Source organism: Puma concolor, chromosome A1 (genome assembly GCF_028749965.1).
Source record: "Puma concolor isolate L17-30 chromosome A1, mPumCon1.1.hap2, whole genome shotgun sequence".
NCBI lineage: Eukaryota > Metazoa > Chordata > Mammalia > Carnivora > Felidae > Puma > Puma concolor.
Window position 1 is genome coordinate 213007914 of NC_141667.1, and position 21555 is coordinate 213029468.

At 40.0% G+C, this 21555-nt stretch overlaps 1 protein-coding gene across 7 annotated transcripts in view; it reads right to left on the bottom strand.

The window, feature by feature from the left end:
• Positions 1–3524: 3524 nt before the first annotated feature.
• The window catches only part of MTRF1 (mitochondrial translation release factor 1), a 64085-nt gene continuing 46054 nt past the window's right edge, over positions 3525–21555 (bottom strand). For 6 of the 7 annotated variants that reach the window (XM_086711280.1, XM_086711291.1, XM_086711307.1 and 3 more), the window contains 3 exons: positions 12814–12950; positions 8788–8886; positions 3525–3900 (listed from right to left, as the gene is read on the bottom strand). In XM_086711280.1, the coding sequence (XP_086567406.1) occupies positions 3787–3900; positions 8788–8886; positions 12814–12950 (350 nt within the window). In that variant the 3' untranslated portion in view covers positions 3525–3786. The remainder of the gene's footprint in view (positions 3901–8787; positions 8887–12813; positions 12951–21555) is intronic. The other variant, XM_086711314.1, reaches the window with a different exon arrangement.

The following is a 21555-nucleotide window of genomic DNA, read 5'->3' on the forward strand; positions in this document are numbered from 1 at the left end:
CAAATTAGCAGCTAAAAACAACATTAATTTACTCAATTTCTAAGAATCAGGTATCCTTGAGCAGCTCAGTGGTGTGCCTCTGGCTCAAGGGTCTCATGAAATTGTAGTGAAGCTGCTGACCAGGACCAGTCATTTCAAGACACCTCTCGGGCTGAATGATCTGCTTCCAAGCTCATACATGTGCTAGGAGGCAGACTTTAATTTCTTGAGAGCTGTTGGAACATGGTCCTCAGTTCTGTCACACAGCGCAGGCTATTCTATAGAGCTGCTCACATCCCCTTGCTTCCGCCTGTGTTGTTAGAGTAGGAAGTTAGTTAGGTTTTAACAGAATGCCTGTAGGCCAGCAAAAGGGGAGTCATGGCCAGCTCCCGGGGAAAGTAGAGACCTGTCCTGGCAGCACTCCAGAAACAAAGCCACAAGAAGCTGGATCAAACCAGAGAGGCCCAAGACCAGGAAGACCAGAAACCTTGACCAAGTAAGGGAGAAAAGGCACAAAAACCTGCTCCCCCACAATCGCCTCCCCAGGTAATAAATATTCCACCAGCTTTCGTTTGAGCTCACCTGAGTGTACTCTCACTTTCATAAACTTTCCTACTTGCACTGTTCAACTGTTGTGTCTGGTCTTGGATTCTTTCTTGTGATGAGGCCAAGAGCCTCTGGTGACATTCTGGAGACAGGCTGGGTGGAGGTCTCAGGGCCCCAGGGTCTCCCCAATCTACCCAGCAACAGTGTGCGTGGCCAGAAAGAGAGGCAGAGCCAGAGAGCCTGAACCAGAGGCAGGTCTCTTTACAACCCAATATTGGAAGTGACAATCCTACCACTTCTATACTTTTTATTTGTTAGAAGACAGTCAACAAATCCAGTTCATGTTCAAGGGGAACAGATTACAAAAGTGTACGAAGGCCAAGAATGAGATCACTGGGGTCATCTCAGAAGCTGCCTAACACTAAATGAAGAATGAAATGGTTTTTGTTTTTTTTTTTAATTTTTTTAACGTTTATTTATTTTTGAGACAGAGAGAGACAGAGCATGAACGGGGGAGGGGCAGAGAGAGAGGGAGACACAGAATCTGAAACAGGCTCCAGGCTCTGAGCGGTCAGCACAGAGCCCGACGCGGGGCTCGAACTCACGGACCACGAGATCATGACCTGAGCCGAAGTCGGACGCTTAACCAACTGAGCCACCCAGGCGCCCCTGAAATGTTTGGGTTTTTTTTAAACATTTACTTAGTGTTGAGAGGCAGAGAGAGACAGAGTGCGAGCAGGGAAGGGGCAGAGAGAGACAGAGACAGAATCTGAACCAGGCTCCAGGCTCCACGCGGTCAGCACAGAGCCCGACATGGGGCTCAAACCCACGAACCATGAGATCATGACTTGAGCTGAAGCTGGACGCTTAACTGACTGAGCCATCCAAGCGCCCCAAGGAATGAAATGTTTATATAATGCCAAAGTATAACTCCATAGAACTTCCTGGCACAATACACTGAATTTCACAACATTACCCATGAAGTAGCCTTGTCAAATGTGTTTACTAAATTTAATTAATTTTTAGACTTAATATTACTTCATAGTACATTGAAGGGATGGATAAAAGTTACCAATAGCTCGAGGAAGCAGCCAGACAAACCTGGATGTAGGTCATTCTACAAAACAACCTTGTGGGATTCTTTAAAAGGTCAATGTCATGTGGGAAAAAAGGTTGGGGGATTAATCCAAACACTAAAGAGATACAACCAAATACAATGTGTGAATCTTGACTGGATCCTGGATTGTACAAAACTAACAGAAAACAGCTAGAAAGACATTTTAGGGATAATTGAAGAAATTTTAACATGTGATAGATATTAAACTATATTATACAGTCATTATTAATTATTATTACATAACTAAGTATAATAATGGAGTTATGATTTTGTAGGAGAATGTCCTTATTCTCAGGATAAGCTGAGATAGTTTGGCGTAGTATTACAGAGTCTGCAACTAACTTTTAAATGGTCCAATAACCACCACAGGTATGTATATGTGTATATAGAGAGAAAAAACAACCATGGCAAAAGGGTAATAGTAGGACACTAGAGTATATACTGTTCGTTGCACTATTTTTTAAAAAGTATTTTTTTTTTAAATTTTTTTTTTTCAACGTTTATTATTTTTGGGACAGAGAGAGACAGAGCATGAACGGGGGAGGGGCAGAGAGAGGGAGACACAGAATCGGAAACAGGCTCCAGGCTCTGAGCCATCAGCCCAGAGCCTGACGCGGGGCTCGAACTCACGGACGGCGAGATCGTGACCTGGCTGAAGTCGGACGCTTAACCGACTGTGCCACCCAGGCGCCCCTAAAAAGTATTTTAAAAACTTTTCCATGTGCTTGAAAAGTTTCAAAGTGAAAAACTGAGAAAAAAATTTCACTGAAAAAAATTCCACCTCCTAATTCCATTGGTCTTAAAACTCTATTTTAGCTAGTCTTTCCCTCTGAGGAATGTCTAAAATAATAACCCTTCTCTTTTGAACTCAAGAAACTTCCTGAGCACAACTACTAAATATATCATGCCACTTTGTATTAGAGTCGACCGTTTATATTTTGGCTTTGTCACTCAACTGGAAGCTCCGTAAGGTAAGGATGGGGTTTTGTATGTATCACTGCACAAAACCAGGCATAGAGAATTACACACATTACACCACATCTGTTGATGCTTATAAATTAAGCCAAAGTGAAATAAGAAATAAAAGCCAAGCAGAGAGTTCACTTTAAATATTGGCGTGTAGTTTATACAGTAGAGAATTTGTTCTGCTCTCAAAGAGCTCTAAAATCATTATTTTTGACTCATATTCTTCACAATATTTATTTTTTATTTAAAAGTAGCAGGTTGGGGCGCCTGGGTGGCTCAGTCAGTTAAGTGTCCAACTTTGGCTCAGGTCATGATCTCGTGGTTTGTGGGTTCGAGCCCCGCGTTGGGCTTTGTGCTGACAGCTCGGAGCCTGGAGCCTGCTCTGGATTCTGAGTCTTCCTCTCTCTCTCTGCCCCTCCCCTGCTCACACTTTGTCTCTCTCTCTCTCTCTCTCTCTCTCTCTCAAAAATAAACCAATATTAAAAAAAAACTAAGAAAAATTAGTTTAAAGAGCGAAAATAAAAAAATAAAAGTAGCAGTTTAAAGCCTAATTTTAACATGGTTAATAATACTTTTTCTTTAAGTAGGGGTTTACAAAGAAGTTTATAAATCTTGTATCACTAAATTTTACCATGTGGTAAAATCCTGAAGTAATAAATGGAAAATGTGTTTAATTTATAGATGGTTAAAAAAAAGGCATGTTTGGGGGTGCCTGGGTGGCTCAGCTGGTTGAGCGTCCAAGTCTTAGTTTTGGCTCAGGTTATGATCCCGGGGTCATGAGATCGAGCCCCAGTTCATGCATGGAGCCTGTTTGAGATTCTTTGTCCCTCTCTCTCTGCCCCTCTCCCCAACTTGCACGTCCTCTCTCTCTCTCTCAAAAAATAAAAGGCATATAAAAGAGAAGAAGTGACCTATATTACATAATCAATTCCCAATACTTTATTTCTCTTTTCAAAAATACATGCTTATTTTTTTGTTTTTTGCAATGTTCATTGCATGCTTGTTTTCTGCTTGAAGAGTTGGGACTGTATTTTATAAATTCTTAGGTGAAGAAATGTGACTTAATTCATTAAAAAATATATTTGTACGTACTGTGTAATTTTAGCTGCACTTTATGAACAGCTGCTTCTTGAGATAGGTCTGTTTCATTTATAGAAGAATCTATAATAAATCAGCATTTATTTTGCTGATTTAAGGTTTTCATCCAAAAATTCAGTAATGGCTTCTTCGTCTGCTGAATGAAGTAGTCTTTGAATTAGCTGATCCAGATGCTTCTCTCCACATAAAAATTCCTGGTAAAAGAGACAGTTATTATAAAAACCTGATTAGTAGAAATAAGAGAAACAAAGCAAAGAATCAGATGTATATTTACTTTGTTTCTTTATAGTCCATATTTAATAGCAACAATGGATTACTGAAGTGGTTCTACAACATAATGAACACAATTGCTAACTTGGGAGGATCCTGTTATATTGGCTTTTTATGTAAAAAGTGAATCCAAAAGAGTAAATGGAATTCTACTCTTTCTTTGTTTCCATTAGCATTTTATTTAAAAATCAATCTTCTAGAAGTTGTATCTTTCCAACTCTGGAAACACCAAAACAAAGGAGATCTGAATAGACTTGAAATTTACCACCTCTCTCTTTAAAATTCCTTTGCTTGACTTTCCTAACAGGGTTCTAGGTCTCAAACCATCTTTGGGAGGATGTTTGCCTTCTTTTGTTCCCCAGAAAAGATAAGGCTTTTTACTCTTGCCCTGAAAATTCCACCCTTTTCATTCATAACACATTATTTCCCAAGGGCAAGAAAGACTGAAATGCCTCCATCAATGCCCCAGGCACCTTGCTGCCACATTAACATGCACAGCCCCTCCTTGCCCTTCTCAGCCTTGCCAAGTCCTCTGGACCTCCCAGGACCATTTCAAGCTCAAACTTCTCATGCCAACCCTCAAATTTAGATTGTATTTAATCCATAAGTGGCTTATACTAGTTCTGTTTTTTCTTTTTTTTTAAAAAAAATTTTTTTTTCAACGTTTATTTATTTTTGGGACAGAGAGAGACAGAGCATGAACGGGGGAGGGGCAGAGAGAGAGGGAGACACAGAATCGGAAACAGGCTCCAGGCTCTGAGCCATCAGCCCAGAGCCCGACGCGGGGCTCGAACTCACGGACCGCGAGATCGTGACCTGGCTGAAGTCGGACGCTTAACCGACTGCGCCACCCAGGCGCCCCTAGTTCTGTTTTTCTTAAATTGGAAATGTGGTTTTAAAATGTAGAAGTCCTGTGCAACCAAAAAAATATTTATGCCAAAATATTTAGGGGACAAACGTCTTGAGGTCTGCAACTTGCTTTCAAATGGTTCACCAGCAACACAGGAGGTGAAGGAGGAAGAGAAGGCAAAGGCAGCAAATGTTAACAACTGTTGCATCTAGGTACAGCGTGTGTACTGATTCTTTTTTTAATGTTTATTTTTGAGAGGAGGGGGAAGAGAGAGAGAGAGAGAGATAGAGAGAGAGAGAGAGAGTGCATGCATGCGGGAGGGGCAGAGAGAGACAGAAGCAGGCTTCAGGCTCTGAGCTGTGACACTGGGCTCAAACCCATAGCTATGACCAGAGCCAGGGTTGGACGCCTAACCAACTGAGCCACCCATGCGCCCCTTGAACCAGCCTTCAAAGTATACTTGAAGTTTCTAAATAAAAAGTTCAGAAAAATAAATGCTCTTATGTTTACCTCAAAATATGTCTATTGGGTGAAAACTGTTCAGTTAGACTTCCTTGTAGTCTTCCCTACAGTTCATCTCTACAAGTCACTAAAATAATGACTAAGTACCTTTCCTGTGCTACAGAAGTTCTGTGTAACAGAGTTGTTGGGAACAGTGAATTAGCAGAGTCCTATATTTTAGAAATGTTCAAAATCTAGACATTGGCCTAATGGAACCATTTCAATGTCAGCATCCGGAACACAGAACATTTAAAGTTTTGATGTAGGTATGAACTAATCTTATTTTGGTCTTTCTTGAAGGATCTTAAAGTTGAATTTTAGGTTAAGTGTATACATTTATCTCTCTGATTAAACTATAGGGGGAACGATGCCTTCCTATCTTTGCATTCCACAAAACACCAGCATATATTAAAACCTCAATTAAACTTTAAAAGTAAAGCAAAAGCACTATGATAAGCTTTTAAATTAAGATTTAAACCATTTTGAGCATAATATGGAAACTGCTTATAAAATTAGCAGGCCCAGAACTCAAATGATCATGGTATTGCCAAGGTGATTTCATCATTTGGAAATTGTATCAAAAGGATCATCCCTCTTAAATGATAATCACATCACACGTAGAGTTCAATTGGATTAACCAGAGTGCTAGAGATAGAACAAGGATGAATGACTTGTGGTTCCTAACCTCCAGAAGCTCATAATCTAGTGACAGAGTGAGGCACCACAATCAGAGCAAGAAATCAAGGAAGCAACTGAGGGTTGTAAGGTTAATTTTAAAAGAAGGTGGCAGGGCGCCTGGGTGGCTCAGTCAGTTAAGCGTCTGACTTCAGCTCAGGTCATGATCTCACAGCTTGTGAGTTGGAGCCCCCTGTCCAGCTCTGCGCTGACAGCTCAGGGCCTGGAGCCTGCCTCACATTGTGTCTCCCTCTCTCTCTGCTCCTCCCCTGTTCACTCTCTGTCTCTCTCTCAAAAATTAATAAGCATTAAAAAAGAAAAAAAAGAAGGTGGCATCAGGGAAGAGTTTAGGCAGGAAGAAAAAATTTGCATTAGATCTTAAAAAGATAATAGTATTTCTCTAAATAGAGAGCAGAGCATTTCAGTCAAAAGGAGGATGAAGAAAGGCATGAAAACAAAGTATTCAGGGCAAGGGAAAATCTTCAGTTTAAGGGAAATACAGGGCAGGAGATAGGTTGATGTTCAGGAATTTGCACAAGGACTTTGAGAAACAATAGAAACATAAAACAATATATTATAGGGTAGTCTGTGCTTCTTATCTAGATGAATGAAAATAAAAACAAAATCACCTACACGAGAACTCACACTAAGAATATGAGGTGATCTCACAGAACCCAAGGATAGGAATGTAAAGGCTGGTGCCACCGCCCTGGGAATGCAGCCTACGAATAAATGAATGCGGGGATTAATATCATCAAGATTCTTTCCATCCAGTTCTATTTTTGCTCCTTTCAATACATCAGCTTCATCTCTTACTGAACACTGCCTTCTCCTCATGGTTTGGAAATGTGGCTTCTAGCCTCTTGTAAATCTTACATATTTCAGCTTTAGCCAAGAGAGAGACTAACCCTCTTTGTCTCCGGTTTAAAAATGCTAGGAAGGAACTCATTGGTGGGGGCTTGTTCGGATTTCCTCCCCAAACAAACCAATTATTGTCTTCAATCGTGTAAGAGCAGAGCAGTTTCATCAAGAACTATGTAAATGGAAGGAGGTCAGGCTCTAAAATAAAGGAGCAGAGCTGAGCTTAGCTGAGCTAAGTCCCACAGACATCCACTTTCTTTCCCCTCCATGCCTTCCATTCTGTCCTGGGGCTACTGCCCTCGGATTAAGGCCCTCAATCACTTTTCCTGCCTCATCTACAACTCTTACAGTTCCTAAATTATTCACTCCTACTTGTCTCTTTACTGTCCTTCATATAGATTTTAATGTTTTACTACATTTTTTCTGTGACATTTCCAAATTTCCTCCTTTCACCAATATGGGATGTTTTGTTTCTTTCCAATAGGTGGGTTAGTCATAATGAGAGCATGCAAATATAATTTCCCTTACATTGCGGAGTCTGGCATGCTAGTTTCGTCAGTAATAACATGTTAGTTATTATAACCAGGCCAAAGCCAGGTATTTTATAACTATAAAAGCTACTTAATTTGCCTGTTTCAATACTGAATACCAACTGAGGACCTAAGGGCTATTCTAAATAATATTACTGGTCATAAGAATGCAGCTGTTTCAGGAAAAACCATCACCACTACCAGAAAACAAATGAAAGAGTATGGTGTAATTACAACAATATGGCCAAACATATTTGGTTATTGCTGTGTGTTTCCTGAGGAAAGGGAAGTGAGCAAATATCTTCTCCTTTTTGACAAGGCTATTATGTTCCTATTTAAGACAGTATTAAATTGCTGAGAAGACAGAGGAAGTGGCATAAGATACACAGAAATTTCTAAATATTTTGAAAACACAGACATTTCCCCTTGTAAAATGAGGACTTTAATTTTGAGTATAGAATGGGACAGAATCAAATGAAAGAAGCCTTATATATCACATGGCATCAAGGAAAAAGATCAGAACTTTCCATCTCTTGCCTTTTGTACACAGTCCTTTATGAGAACCACTTCGTTTTCCCCTTCAGTGGAAGCAAAAGGGGAATCTTCCTGTGCTTCATCATTAATGATTTATGTCAGTGATCCGGCCAAATGGGATTTAGTTAGGTTAATGTTCAAACCATGATGAGAGGGTCTTTCCCCAACAGCATAATTATAACTCCTGAATCTAATGAACAATAATACATCATGGTAAGCAGAACTCTAAGATGCCCCCTGGTGGAGGGCTTGCAGAAGTCCCTCCCTTATGTCAAGGCAGAAGCTGTGAATATGACAGAATATCACTCCAGTGATTAGGTGACTAATCAGTTGACGTTGAGTCATTCAAAAGGAGTATCACTGGCATGGGCCTGACCTAAGCAGATGAGCCCTTAAAAAGGCCTGCGCCATTCCTGCAAAAGATTCAAAGTGGGATTGGGCATATGGAAGGGCCACCAAGCAAGCAACTGGACCTGAGAGCTCTGAACTCATCTCTGTTGTGTCCAGATTTTTAACCTATATAACCATTAAGATATAATATTTTAAACCACCAAATTTGTGGTAATTTGTTACACAGCAACAGGAAACTGATACAGTGTATACATGCATATTGAATATACCTTAGTACACTGTGATTGCATAGCAAAGAATCTGGAGTTCAAAGAGAATTGTTTGAAACTGGCATAAAGACCACATTTTTTACCATGAAACTAATACAAGTATCTGCAAATTTTAGGGTACTATCTTAAACTGGCTTAATGATTTTAAATTACTTGGTAAGATTTTAGACATAACTCTCTAGAATTTGAGTATACTTTCTTTGAAAAGCAAAGTACATAAAGCATATTCAGTAATATTACCTTAATATCACGAACTTCATATGCTATCCTGTGGTCAGTGACTCTATCCTGGGTGAAATTATATGTCCGAATTCTCTCTGACTGGGCTCTTGTTCCCACCTGTGTCATAACAAAAAGGCAATTCATATTTTAACTTTATAATTACCTTTATTATAATGGAAACATACTTGTAAATGACTTTTCTATTATAACAGGTTCAATTTTTTCTAAAAGTCATATATACAAAGTGACAAACAAGGAACAAGAATGGGCAAAACTTACTGTTTAAGACTACAGGTTTGTAAAGCTTAGTTATGGAATAAGAATGAATGTCTCTTTGGTACTTTAAACTTCAAATATTTAAAACCAAATTATCTTTGTGGCTCGATCGGTTGGGTGTCTGACTTCGGCTGAGGTCATGATCTCACAGCTTGTGAGTTCGAGCCCCGCATCGGGCTCTGTGCTGACAGCTCGGAGCCTGGAGCCTGCTTCGGATTCTGGGTCTCCCTCTCTCTCTACACCTCCCCTGTTCATGCTCTGTCTCTCTCTGTCTCAAAAATAAATAAACGTTAAAAAAAAAAAATGTGTGGTCAGGGCGCCCGGGTGGCTCAGTCGGTTGAGCGTCCGACTTTGGCTCAGGTCATGATCTCGCAGTTCGTGAGTTTGAGCCCCGCATCAGGCTCTGTGCTGACAGCTCGGAGCCTGGAGCCTGCTTCGGATTCTGGGTCTCCCTCTCTCTCTGCCCCACCCCCGCTCACGCTCTCTCTCTCTCTCTCTCTCTCAAAAAATAAACATTAAAAAAACAAATAAAAAATAAAACCAAATTATCTTTGCATCCCAATCAGTTTTTCTTCCTGTTCTATAAATAACACCACCACATGCCCTTGGCTCCAAGTGGGAAACTCTGACATCCCGCAACTTAGTTCACATTTCATGGGAGCTTGACACAGACGCCAGGGGAGAATCCATCTTCAATTCATCGTATTCTCTACCTGCCCATTCCCAATGGTTTCAGGGGTCACCTTACTTCCTGCCCTTTCCATTTCTATCATTCAAGGGCTTGTTATTTTCACCTTCATTCCTGTAAAAATCTCCTGATTCCTCTTCCATTTCTCTGCTTACATTGTGTTGCCCTGCTTAGCCTGCTTAAAACAGTTTTCTGATAAATTTACTTCTTCGGTTTCTTCTTGTCTACTAAGCAGACACAACTCAATTCATCATTCAAGGTATCTCATAATGTGGCCAACCTTCCTGACATCATTTCTTAAAACTATGTGACCCACTATAATGCCACTTATTAAACCATATCAAAATTATGTGCATTTCTGTCAACTCAGCTAAAACATCATCTCAAGGGATGCCCTTCCCAAACACTCTATCATCCCCACCTTTCCAGCTAGCAACGACTGAAATACGTTAACTTTCTCCTTTGAAACTCCTTACACTTGGAATCTTCTCCACAGCACACTACAGTTTGCCTTATGCTATGGTTATTTGTATTTTTGTTTAATGTTTGTCTATTTTTGAGAGAGAGTGCAAATGGGGGAGGGGCAGAGAGAGGGAGACACAGAATCTGAAGCAGGCTCCAGGCTGTGAGCTGTCAGCACAGAGCCTGCCAGACTCGAACCCACGAACTGTGAGATCATGACCTGAGCCAAAGTCGGACGCTTAACCGACTGGGCCACCGCAGGTCAGGTACCCCATGGTTATTTGCATTCCTCTTAATCTCACCTACACTACCTCCCCAACACAATACCCCCTCTCACACACTTCCACTTTTTAAGACTAAAAAAAGACATTTCTATAACTTTTTTTTCAAAAAATGTTTTTTAATGTTTATTTATTTTTGAGAGAGAGACAGACAGAGCGTGAGCAGGGAAAGGACAGAGAGAGAGGGAGGCACAGAATCTCAAGCAGGCTCCAGGCTGAGGTGTCAGCACAGAGCCTGATGTGGGGCTCTAACCCACAAACCATGAGATCATGCCCTGAGACAAAGTTGGACCAAATGAACCACCCAGGTGCCCCTATAACTTATTTTCTTAACCCCTTAGGCAAATGATATGGAACTAAATTAAATATGGCTGACCATGATGAGCATTTTTAAAAATTAAAGATGCTAAAGCCCAACCTCAGATATACTGAATCATGGATTATGTAGATTTAGAATATTCCCTAGGCCATCCATTCTGCAACCAGCCAGGTATGGAAACTACTATCACCATATTAATGCCCAGGATCCCACCCAAATCAATTATGTCAGACTCTGGGTGGGGGGCGGGGGGCTGAGGGATCTACAAAGCTCTTTAGGTGATAAATGGAGCCAGAGTTGAGAACCTGATATAATGTCTTCCATATAAAAGCTACTGTTTATATTAGCTGAACCAAAACTTCTCTAAGCATTAGAAATACCTACTAAAAAATTCACACAGATGGACAAGTTAATTGGGAGGCCTTTTCTGCTGCCTGAAGCCAGAAATTTCTGAAGACACACATACACACACACACACACACACACACACACACACACACACACACACTATTTGTATCAGACCAATATTAAATACTCATTTTAAAAATTACTGTGTAAACATTTGGTACTGAAATGCCAAATAGCAAGTAAATCCCAATGTCTTTTATTAATCCAAATGTCACAAAATTCATCGTGTTTACATTATCACTTACTTGCCAAAAAGCAATGGTTTGTTAATGAGCATTCCTATCTGCAAATGTATATACTGATCCTGAACCACAGTCTAGGATTACCACAAAGAGAGGATTATTCTCCCATTTATCCCATCACTTTTACTAGTTGGAAGTTACAATGTGCATAAGGAAAGCTAGAAGGACAAAAGTGTGAAGAGACCAGGTAAAAAAAATAATTAATGTTTAAAGTTTATGGGGGTGCCTGGGTGGCGCAGTCAGTTAAGCGTCCGACTTCAGCCAGGTCACGATCTCGCGGTCCGTGAGTTCGAGCCCCGCGTCGGGCTCTGGGCTGATGGCTCAGAGCCTGAAGCCTGTTTCCGATTCTGTGTCTCCCTCTCTCTCTGCCCCTCGCCCGTTCATGCTCTGTCTCTCTCTGTCCCAAAAATAAATAAACGTTGAAAAAAAAATTTAAAGTTTATATAATTCATTATCCTTTCCAATTTAGGGCAGCATACCTATCCACAAACAATACAAAGCACACTTTCTCTTCCAACCTCTCTCAAAGACAAACTTAACCTTTTTTAGGATTTAAAATCCCACAATAATTTGTTTACTTATATCAATGACACTTATTCATTTTGTTTAACCTTTATCTACATATTTGAATAAATATCATACATTTATATGGTACAAAATTCAGAAAGTACAAAAGGTATATATAGTGGCCAATAAATCTCTCTTCTACCCCCACCCCACATCCCATCAGTAGCAATCACCATTATAGGTTTTTTGCAGTGACATTTACTTTTGATCCCACAGAGTTTTTAAAAAAGCATAAGTTTTTAAATTAAAAAATCTGCAACTATCCTAATTTCCAGAGAAGTTTTTTATCTTTTAACCTAATCTCCTCTCAAGATAGTCACGATACAAACACTGGAGGGAAACAACTGGGAAATAATTCGGAGTTTACGCATATCTCATCTGTTCATTTTTTTAAAAAATGTTTTATTTATTTTTCAGAGAGAGAGAGAGAGAAAGCTAGGGAGGGACACAGAGAGAGGGAGACACAGAATCTGAAGCAGGTTCCAGGCTCTGAGCTGTCAGCACAGAGCCCGACGTGGGACTTGAACCCACGAACTGTGAGATCATGACCTGGGCCGAAGTCAGACGCTTAACTGACTGAGCCACCTAGGTGCCCCTGTCATCTATTCATTTGTAAACTGACACATCCAAATTTAGCCCTAACCTGCTAGTCCATATGCAATAAAATTATTGTTTATTTACAAATAAGCAAGTTTCTCTATGCTATCAGATATTCCCATTTGATCAAGAACAAACGCTGTATTTTCTACATAAAATTATGACTTTTTGTGCAGAGGTATCATTATACCAAATAAATCTTACCTGCAGTTTTCTAGTACTTTGTTGCTGACATTTGTCTTTCTCAATAATCTGCTGGTAGAGTCTAGCTCTCAACACACGCAAAGCTATCTCTTTATTTTTTATCTGTGATCGTTCTTGTTGGCATTCTACTACAAGCCCTGAAAAACGAGAATCAGAGGTAAACTGTAGCATCCAGAAGCCAAATTAAGATAGACCTGAGATGTCAATTATATCTTAATAAAACTGGAAAAAAATATTTTTATTTTAGACAGAGAGAGAGAGAAAGAGAGGGAGGGAGGGAGACCATAAACAGGGGAGTGGAGGTGGAGGGGAGAGAATCTTAAGCAGGCTCCACGCTCAGCATGGAGCCTGATGTGGGACTTGATCCCGTGACCCTGGGATCATGACCTGAGCCGAAATCGAGTTGGATGCTCAACTGACTGAGCCACCCAGGTGCCCTGAGCTCAGGAATATTTCAGACTTAGCATACTTTAGAAACCAGCTGTAGATGGCCATTTAGATTCAGATATCTAAATGAGATACTTCAGATGAGAAGAGTGGAAGCAGTAGCATCTGCATCCCACAGCTCTGCCTCTCCCTCCCAGCTGATTCACACAACAGCCCGACAGAGTGAACTGCTGCTACCCCCATGCAGTGCTGCTCCATTCTGTTTTAGTCAAAGAGCACTCAGCTTTTCCCCTTTAAGCCACAAATACACACAGAGCTGATGTTTTAAAAATGACTTTATACAACCCAAATGTCTGTCAATAGATGAATGGATAAAGAAGATGTGGGGAGTGCTTGTGTATATTCATTTATAAGTGTGTGTGTGTGTGTGTGTGTGTGTGTGTGTGTGTGATGGACTATTACTCAGCCATAAAAAAGAATTAAGAAAGAGAACGAAATCTTGCCATTTGCAGCAACATGGATCTAGAGGGTACAAATGGTAAGTGAACTGTCAGTCAGAGAAAGACAAATACCATATGATATTGTTCATATGTGGAATTTAACAAACCAAACAAACAAAGGAAAAAAGAGACACACAAAAAAATAGACTCTTAAATATATAGAACAAAATGGTGGTTAGCGGGGGAAGTAGGTGAGGGGATGAGTTAAAGAGGTGAAGGGGATTAAGAATACACATATTGTGATGAGCGTTGAGTAATGTATAAAATTGTTAAACTACTACATTATATACTTCAAACGAATATAACACTGTAAATTAATTATACTGGAATTAAAAACATAAGTTGAAAAGAAAAAAAATGACTTGATACAGTTGCCTCTTGAACAAGGTTTGAACTTGCACAAGTCCACGTATATACATAGATTTATTTTTTTACAGTATGGTACTGTAAACATATTTTCTCTTCTTTATGATTTTCTTAGTAACATTTTCTTTTTGCTAGCTTACTTTAGTGTAAGGATGCAGCATTTAATACATACAACACAGAGTATGTGGTTATGTTTTTGGTAAGGTTTCTGGTCAACAATAGGCTATTAAGTTTTGGGGGAGTCAAATTTATAGGTGTATTTTTGGCAACAAGGGGTTGCATTCCTAATTTCCATGTTGTTCCATGTTGTTCAAGGGTCAATTGTTTATAGAAACTAATGAAAAGAAACTATTTATAAAACTCTTTTTTTTTTTAAAAATTTTTTTTTTTTTAACGTTTATTCATTTTTTTGGGACAGAGAGAGACAGAGCATGAACGGGGGAGGGGCAGAGAGAGAGGGAGACACAGAATCAGAAACAGGCTCCAGGCTCTGAGCCATCAGCCCAGAGCCCGACGCGGGGCTCGAACTCATGGACCGCGAGATCGTGACCTGGCTGAAGTCGGACGCTTAACCGACTGCGCCACCCAGGCGCCCCAAAACTCTTTTTTTTTTAATTTTTTTTTAACGTTTATTTATTTTTGAGACAGAGAGAGAGAGACAGAGCATGAACGGGGGGGAGGGGCAGAGAGAGAGGGAGACACAGAATCTGAAACAGGCTCCAGGCTCTGAGCGGTCAGCACAGAGCCCGACGTGGGGCTCGAACTCACGGACCATGAGATCATGACCTGAGCCGAAGTCGGACGCTTAACCGACCGAGCCACCCAGGCGCCCCTATAAAATTCTTTATAAGGAAGAGTTCATAGTGAATGTTTCTCAGTTGTCCTGGTTCTAAAATCAGCTAATCCCACATCTGATCATACATGTTTTGGTTAGCCACCTTCTGGATTTGGGTGGGTTTTGCCTGTTGTGTAGCCCAGTTACTAGCCTGAATCTCGACCTGAAATAATGACCCTTGATACTTCAGGCTGTTCTGTTCTTAACTTTGCAGCTACCATTCTGAAGGTCTATGTCTGATCCTGCTCTCAAGTACATTAGAGGTGATCCACAAAACCCAAAATCCATATTAGCTTAGGCCAGCTAAACTGATACAGTCGTAACTATCTTTCTGGAGACTTAAAAATTTTCTGTAAAATTCTACCCTCCAAAAAACCCCCAAATTTAACTCTCTAAATTGTGTTTTTGCCCTGTCTAAATAAGCCAAAATCTACAGCTGCTAAATACTTTTACTAGGATACCTAGGTTTCACCTCTATTAGTTTATTCTTGACTACTGTACAGTCACATGCAGCCCTGTGTTTGGGCTGGGGCACTTTCCTGCAGCTGTCCTGAATCCGGTATCCTTTTTCACCATCTAAAAGGATATGAAAATATTTATTTCAAGATGGCTAGATGCTCATAAGCTTTCCTTCAAATTCTTCTTCTTCTCAGCTGACCAGCAGTAAGTTCTACCTAAACATCGATACTATTCCCATCCAGTGGCTCAGGTCAGAACTTTGAGCTTAAAACTCTTACTTACCAGCTCAGTGATTCCCAAGGAAATCACTTGATCTTATATTTTAATACACTTTCTAAAGACCAGTATTTAATCACAAGTACTCCCCTAGGAAGAGAGGACCTGGGTCCGGGGGAAGTATGCTGAATAATAGAAGAGTTGTTGAATAAGGTACTAGGATGATTAAAAAACTGTAAAAGTGCTTTGGAAAAAAATAACTTTTAGGGGCACCTGGGTGGCTCAGTTGGTTGAGTGCCTGACTCTTGATTTCTGCTCAGGTGTGCTTTACCATAAACTCCCAACCACTGTGTGGCTGAGTGACTACTTTTCAGGGACAAACTAGCACCAGTCACGGTGCAGCAAGACTCTCCCCCAGAGGATCTGCGCGGGTCCATGCTGCACCAGGTCCCTAAAATTTGAAACTTTGACACCACATTCTGGAGATAAAACACAGGAGTACTGTGCCTCCTGGCAGGCAGAAAGCTTGGACACAGACAGGGTGAAGGCAGGGCTGTGATGGAAGCTGGGGACACAAGAAGGGAGGCTGTTCACTCTTTTGTGAGGGCTTCCTGAAGAGTGGCAGGCTTGAACTCCCTGCTCTGGGGACAAGAGAGTGGGGTAATGCCTCATTATCCCCTCCCCATCGGCACCGACTAATGTCAGTGAGCAACACAAGACCCCCAGTGAAGGCTGGAACCGCCTACACCAAGTTCTTGCCCCCCTGCACCCTGCAGGTGCATCTTCCCTAGGCAAGTCCTCCTGAAAACCAGTACAGCAGGATCCTCCCTCAGAAGACCACAAACCCCTCATGTGCACCAAGTATACTGATCACAGAGTGCTGCAAAGCTTCAGCTCTAGGGGAAATAGGATCTAGCCTCTTTTAACAAGCAGACTGAAACATACTTAGTTAAAACTTGCACACAGTGGACAGTGTCCAAACACTCCCCAATGCAGGCAAGGAGAAACTCTGCAAAGGATTGACCTGAGGGAAAGAGCAGCTAAAGCACAACAACAGAATGCATACTCTGAAATACTTCCTGAAGCACCAGTACCAAGACAGTATAGGACCTCTTCTCAATATAGCAATCACTCTCATGAGCAGGAATATAATAGGCTTTCCTGACATACACACACATAAACAGTGACCAAGACAAAATGACAAGACATAGGAATTCACCCCAACAGAAAGAACAGGAAGAAGTCTCAGCCAGGGATTTAATCAAAACAGATACAAGTAAGATGCCTGAACAAGAATTTAAAACAACAATAATAATGATACTAGCTGGGCTTAAGAAAAGCATAGAGGACTTTAGAGAATCCTTTACTGCAGAGATAAAAGAACTAAAAACTAGTCAGGTTGAAATAAAAAAATGCTATAATGGAGATGTAAAACTGAGTGGTCAATGACAATGAGGATGGATGAAGCAGAGGAATGAATCAATGATACAGAAGATAAAATAATGGAAAATAATGAAGCTGAAAAGAGGAGAGAAGAAAAAGTATTGGATCATGAATGAAGACTTAGGGAACTCAGCAACTCCTCAAAGTGTAATAATATTAGTATCATAGAAGTCCCAGAAGAAGAGAGGGAAAACGTGCAGAAGGTTTATTTCAACAAATTATAGCTGAAAACTTCCCTAATCTGAGTAAGGAAACAGACATCAGAATGCAAGAGGCACATAGAACTCCCATCAAAATAAAAAAAAGCCAGTCAACATCAAGACATAGCCTAGTGAAATTTGCAAAATAGAGAGATAGGGGAAAGATCCAAAAAGCAGCAAGGGGAAAAAAAGTCCTTAACCTACAAGTGAAGACAAATCAGGTTTGCAGCAGATCTGTCCACAGAAACTTGGCAGGCCATAAGGGAGTGGCATGATATATTCAATGGGCTGAATAGAAAAAATATGAAGCCAAGAATACTTTATCCAGCAAGTCTGTCATTCAGAATAGAAGGAGAGATAAGGAGTTTCCTAGACAAGCAAAAACTAAAGGAGTTTGTGATCACTAAACCAGCCCTGCAAGAAATATTAAAGAGGACTCTGAGCGGGAAGGAAAGAACAACAGCTACAGACACTAGAAAGGAATGGAGAAAATCTCCAGAAACAATGACTTTACAGGTAATACAATGGTACTAAATTCATATCTACCAATAATCACTCTGAATGTAAAAAGACTAAATGCTCCAATTAAAAGATATAGAGTATCAGAATGGATAAAAACAAAACGAAACAAAACAAAAAAACCAAGACTCATCTATAGGCTGCCTTTAAGAGACTCATTTTACACTTAAAGGCAACTGCAGATTGGAAGTGAGGGGATGGAGAACCATCTATCATGCTAACGAACATCAAAAGAAAGCCAGAGTAGCCACACTTATATCAGACAAACTAAATTTTAAACCAAAGACCATGACAAGAGATGAAGAAGGATACTATATCATAATTAAGGGGTCTATCCATCAAGAAGATCTAACAATTATAAATATTTATGCCCCAACTTGGGAGCACCCAAATATATAAGTCAATTAATAAAAAAACATAAAGAAACTCATTGATAATAATACAATTAATAGTAGGGAACTTTAACACCCCATCTATACCAATGAACAGATCATCTAAGCAGAAAATCAACAAGGAAACAGTAGGTTTGAGTGACACACTGGAGCAGATGGACCTAACAGATATATTCAGAACATTTTATCCTAAGGCAGCAGAATACACATTCTTTTCGAGTGCACATGAAACATTCTCCAGAATAGATCACATACTGGGTCACAAATCAGCCCTCAGGTACAAAAAGACTGAGATCATTCCATGCATATTTTCTGATCACAACACTATGAAACTTGAAGTCAACCCCAAGAAAAATTTGGAGAGATCATAAAAACATGGAGGTTAAAGAACATCCTACTAAAGCATAAATGGGTTAACCAGGAGATTAAAGAAGAAGTAAAAAAAAAATACACGGAAGCAAATGAAAATGAAAACACGACAGTCCGAAACCTTTGGGATGCAGCGAAGGCGGTCCTAAGTGGGAAGTATACTGCAATAAAGGCCTATGTCAAGAAGCAAGAAAAATCTCAAAGACCCAACCTAACCTCACACCTAAAGGAGCTAGAAAAGGAACAGCAAATGAAGCCTAAAGCCAGCAGAAGAAGGGAAATAATAAAGTGTAGAGGAGAAAAAAAACAATATGGACACACACAAAAAAAGTAGAACAGATCAACAAAACTAAGAGCTGGTTCTTTGAAAGAATGAATAAAATTGATAAGCCCTAGCCAGACTTATCAAAAAAGAAAAGAGAAAGGACCAAAATAAATAAAATCATGAATGAAAGAGGAGTGATCACAACCAGCACCACAGAAATACAAACAATTGTAAAAGAATATTATGAAAAATTATATGCCAACAAATTGAGCAATCTAGAAGAAATGGATAAATTCCTAGAAACATGCAAACTATCAAAATTGAAACAGAAAGAAATAGAAAATTTGAACAGACCCATAACCAGCAAAGAAATCGAATCAGCAATCAAAAATCTCTCAACAAACAGAAGTCCAGGGTTAGATGGCTTCCCAGGGGAATTCTATCAGACATGTAAAAAAAGTTAATACCTATTCTTCTCGACTGTTCCAAAAAATAGAAATGTAAGGAAAACTTACAAACTCATTCTATGAGGCCAGCATAACCTTGATTCCAAAACCGGACAAAGACCCCACTAAAAAGGAGAATTATAGGCCGATATCCCTGATGAACATGGATGCAAAAATTCTCAAGAAACTAGCAAATTGAATCCAACAGTACATTAAAAGAATTATTAACCATGATCATATGGGATTTATTCCTGGGCTACAGGGGTGAGTCATAATTTGCAATTCAATCAACATGATACACCACATTAATAAAAGAAAGGATAAGAACCATATGATCCACTCAATAGATGCAGAAAAAGCATTTGACAAAGTACAGAAGCCATTCTTTTTTTTTTTTTTTTTTTTTTTTTTGAGACAGCAAGCATGAAAGTGGGGGAGGGGCAGAGGGAGAAGGAGAGGGAGAATCTCAAGCAGGCTCCATGCTCCAGAATCTGACGTGGGGCTTGATCCCATGACCATGAAATCACAACCTGGGCTGAAATCAAGAGCTGGATACTTAACTGACTGACACCCAGGCGCCCCATAAAGCATCCATTCTTGACAAAAACTCCTAACAAAGTAGGGATAGATAGAACATACCTCAACATCATAAAGGCCATATATGAAAGACCCACAGCTAATATCATCCTCAACGGGGAAAAACTGAAAGCTTTTCCTCTAAGATCAGGAACAAGACAGGAATGTCCATTCTCATCATGGTTGTTTAATAGTTTTGGAAGTTTTAGCCTCAGCAATCAGACAACAAAAAGAAATAAAAGGCATCCAAATCAGCAAGAAAGAAGTCACTCTTTCACTATTTGCAGATGACATGATGTCATTTATGTAGGAAACATGAAAGACTCCACCACAAAATTGCCAGAACTAATACATGAATTCAGCAAAGTCACAGGATACAAAATCAATGTACAGAAATCTGTTGCATTTCTATACACCAATAGTGAAGCAGCAGAAAAAGAAATCAAGGAATTGATGCCATTTACAATTGCACCAAAAATAATAAGATAACTAGGAATAAACCTAACTAAGGAGATAACAGATCTGTACTCTGAAAGCTATAGAACACTTCTGAAAGAGGGGCGCCTGGGTGGCTCAGTCGGTTAAGTGGCTGACTTCGGCTCAGGTCATGATCTTGCGGTCCGTGAGTTCCAGCCCCGCGTCGGGCTCTGTGCTGACAGCTCGGAGCCTGGAACCTGCTTCCGATTCTGTGTCTCCCTCTCTCTGACCCTCCCCCGTTCATGCTCTGTCTCTCTCTGTCTCAAAAATAAGTAAACGTTAATAAAAAAAAAAAAATTAAAACAAAAAAAGAACACTTCTGAAAGAAATTGAAGATGATACAAAGAAATGGAAAGACATTCCATGCTCATGGATTAGAAGAGCAAACATTGTTAAAATGTCTATACGACTCAAAGTAATCTACGTATTTAATGCAATCCCTATCAAAATTCCAGCAGCATTTTTCAGAGTTAGAACAAACAAGGTTGTATAGAACCACAAAAGCCCCTGAATGGCCACAGCAATCCTGAAAAAGAAAACAAAGGTGAAGGCACCACAATTATGGACTTCAAGCTGTATTACAAAGCTGTGGTCATCAAGACAATATGGTACCGGCACAAACACATACACTGGATCAATGGAATAGAACAGAAAGCCCAGAAAAAATGACCCACAACCATATGGTCAACTAATCTTCAACAAAGCAGGAAAGAATATCCAATGGAAAAAATATAGTCTCTTACACCCTACACAGAAATAAATTCAAAATGGATGCAAGATCCAAATGTGAGACAGGAAACAATAAAAATTCTAGAGAATAACACAGGCAGCAACCTCTTTCACCCAGGCCGTAGCAAATTCTTACTAAACACATCACTGGAGGCAAGGGAAACAAAAGCAAAAATGAACTATTGGGACTTCATCAACATAAAAAGCTTCTGCACAGTGAAGGAAACAATCAGCAAAACTTAAAGGTGACTGACAGAATGGGAGAAGATATTTGTAAATGACATATCAGATAAAGGGTTAGTATCCAAAATCTGTAAAGAACTCAACAAACTCAACACCCCCAAAACAAATAATCCAGTTAAGAAAGGGATAGAGAATACATGAATAGATGTATTTTCTAAAAATTTTTTTTTTTTCAACGTTTTATTTATTTTTGGGACAGAGAGAGACAGAGCATGAACGGGGGAGGAGCAGAGAGAGAGGGAGACACAGAATCGGAAACAGGCTCCAGGCTCTGAGCCATCAGCCCAGAGCCCGACGCGGGGCTCGAACTCACGGATCGC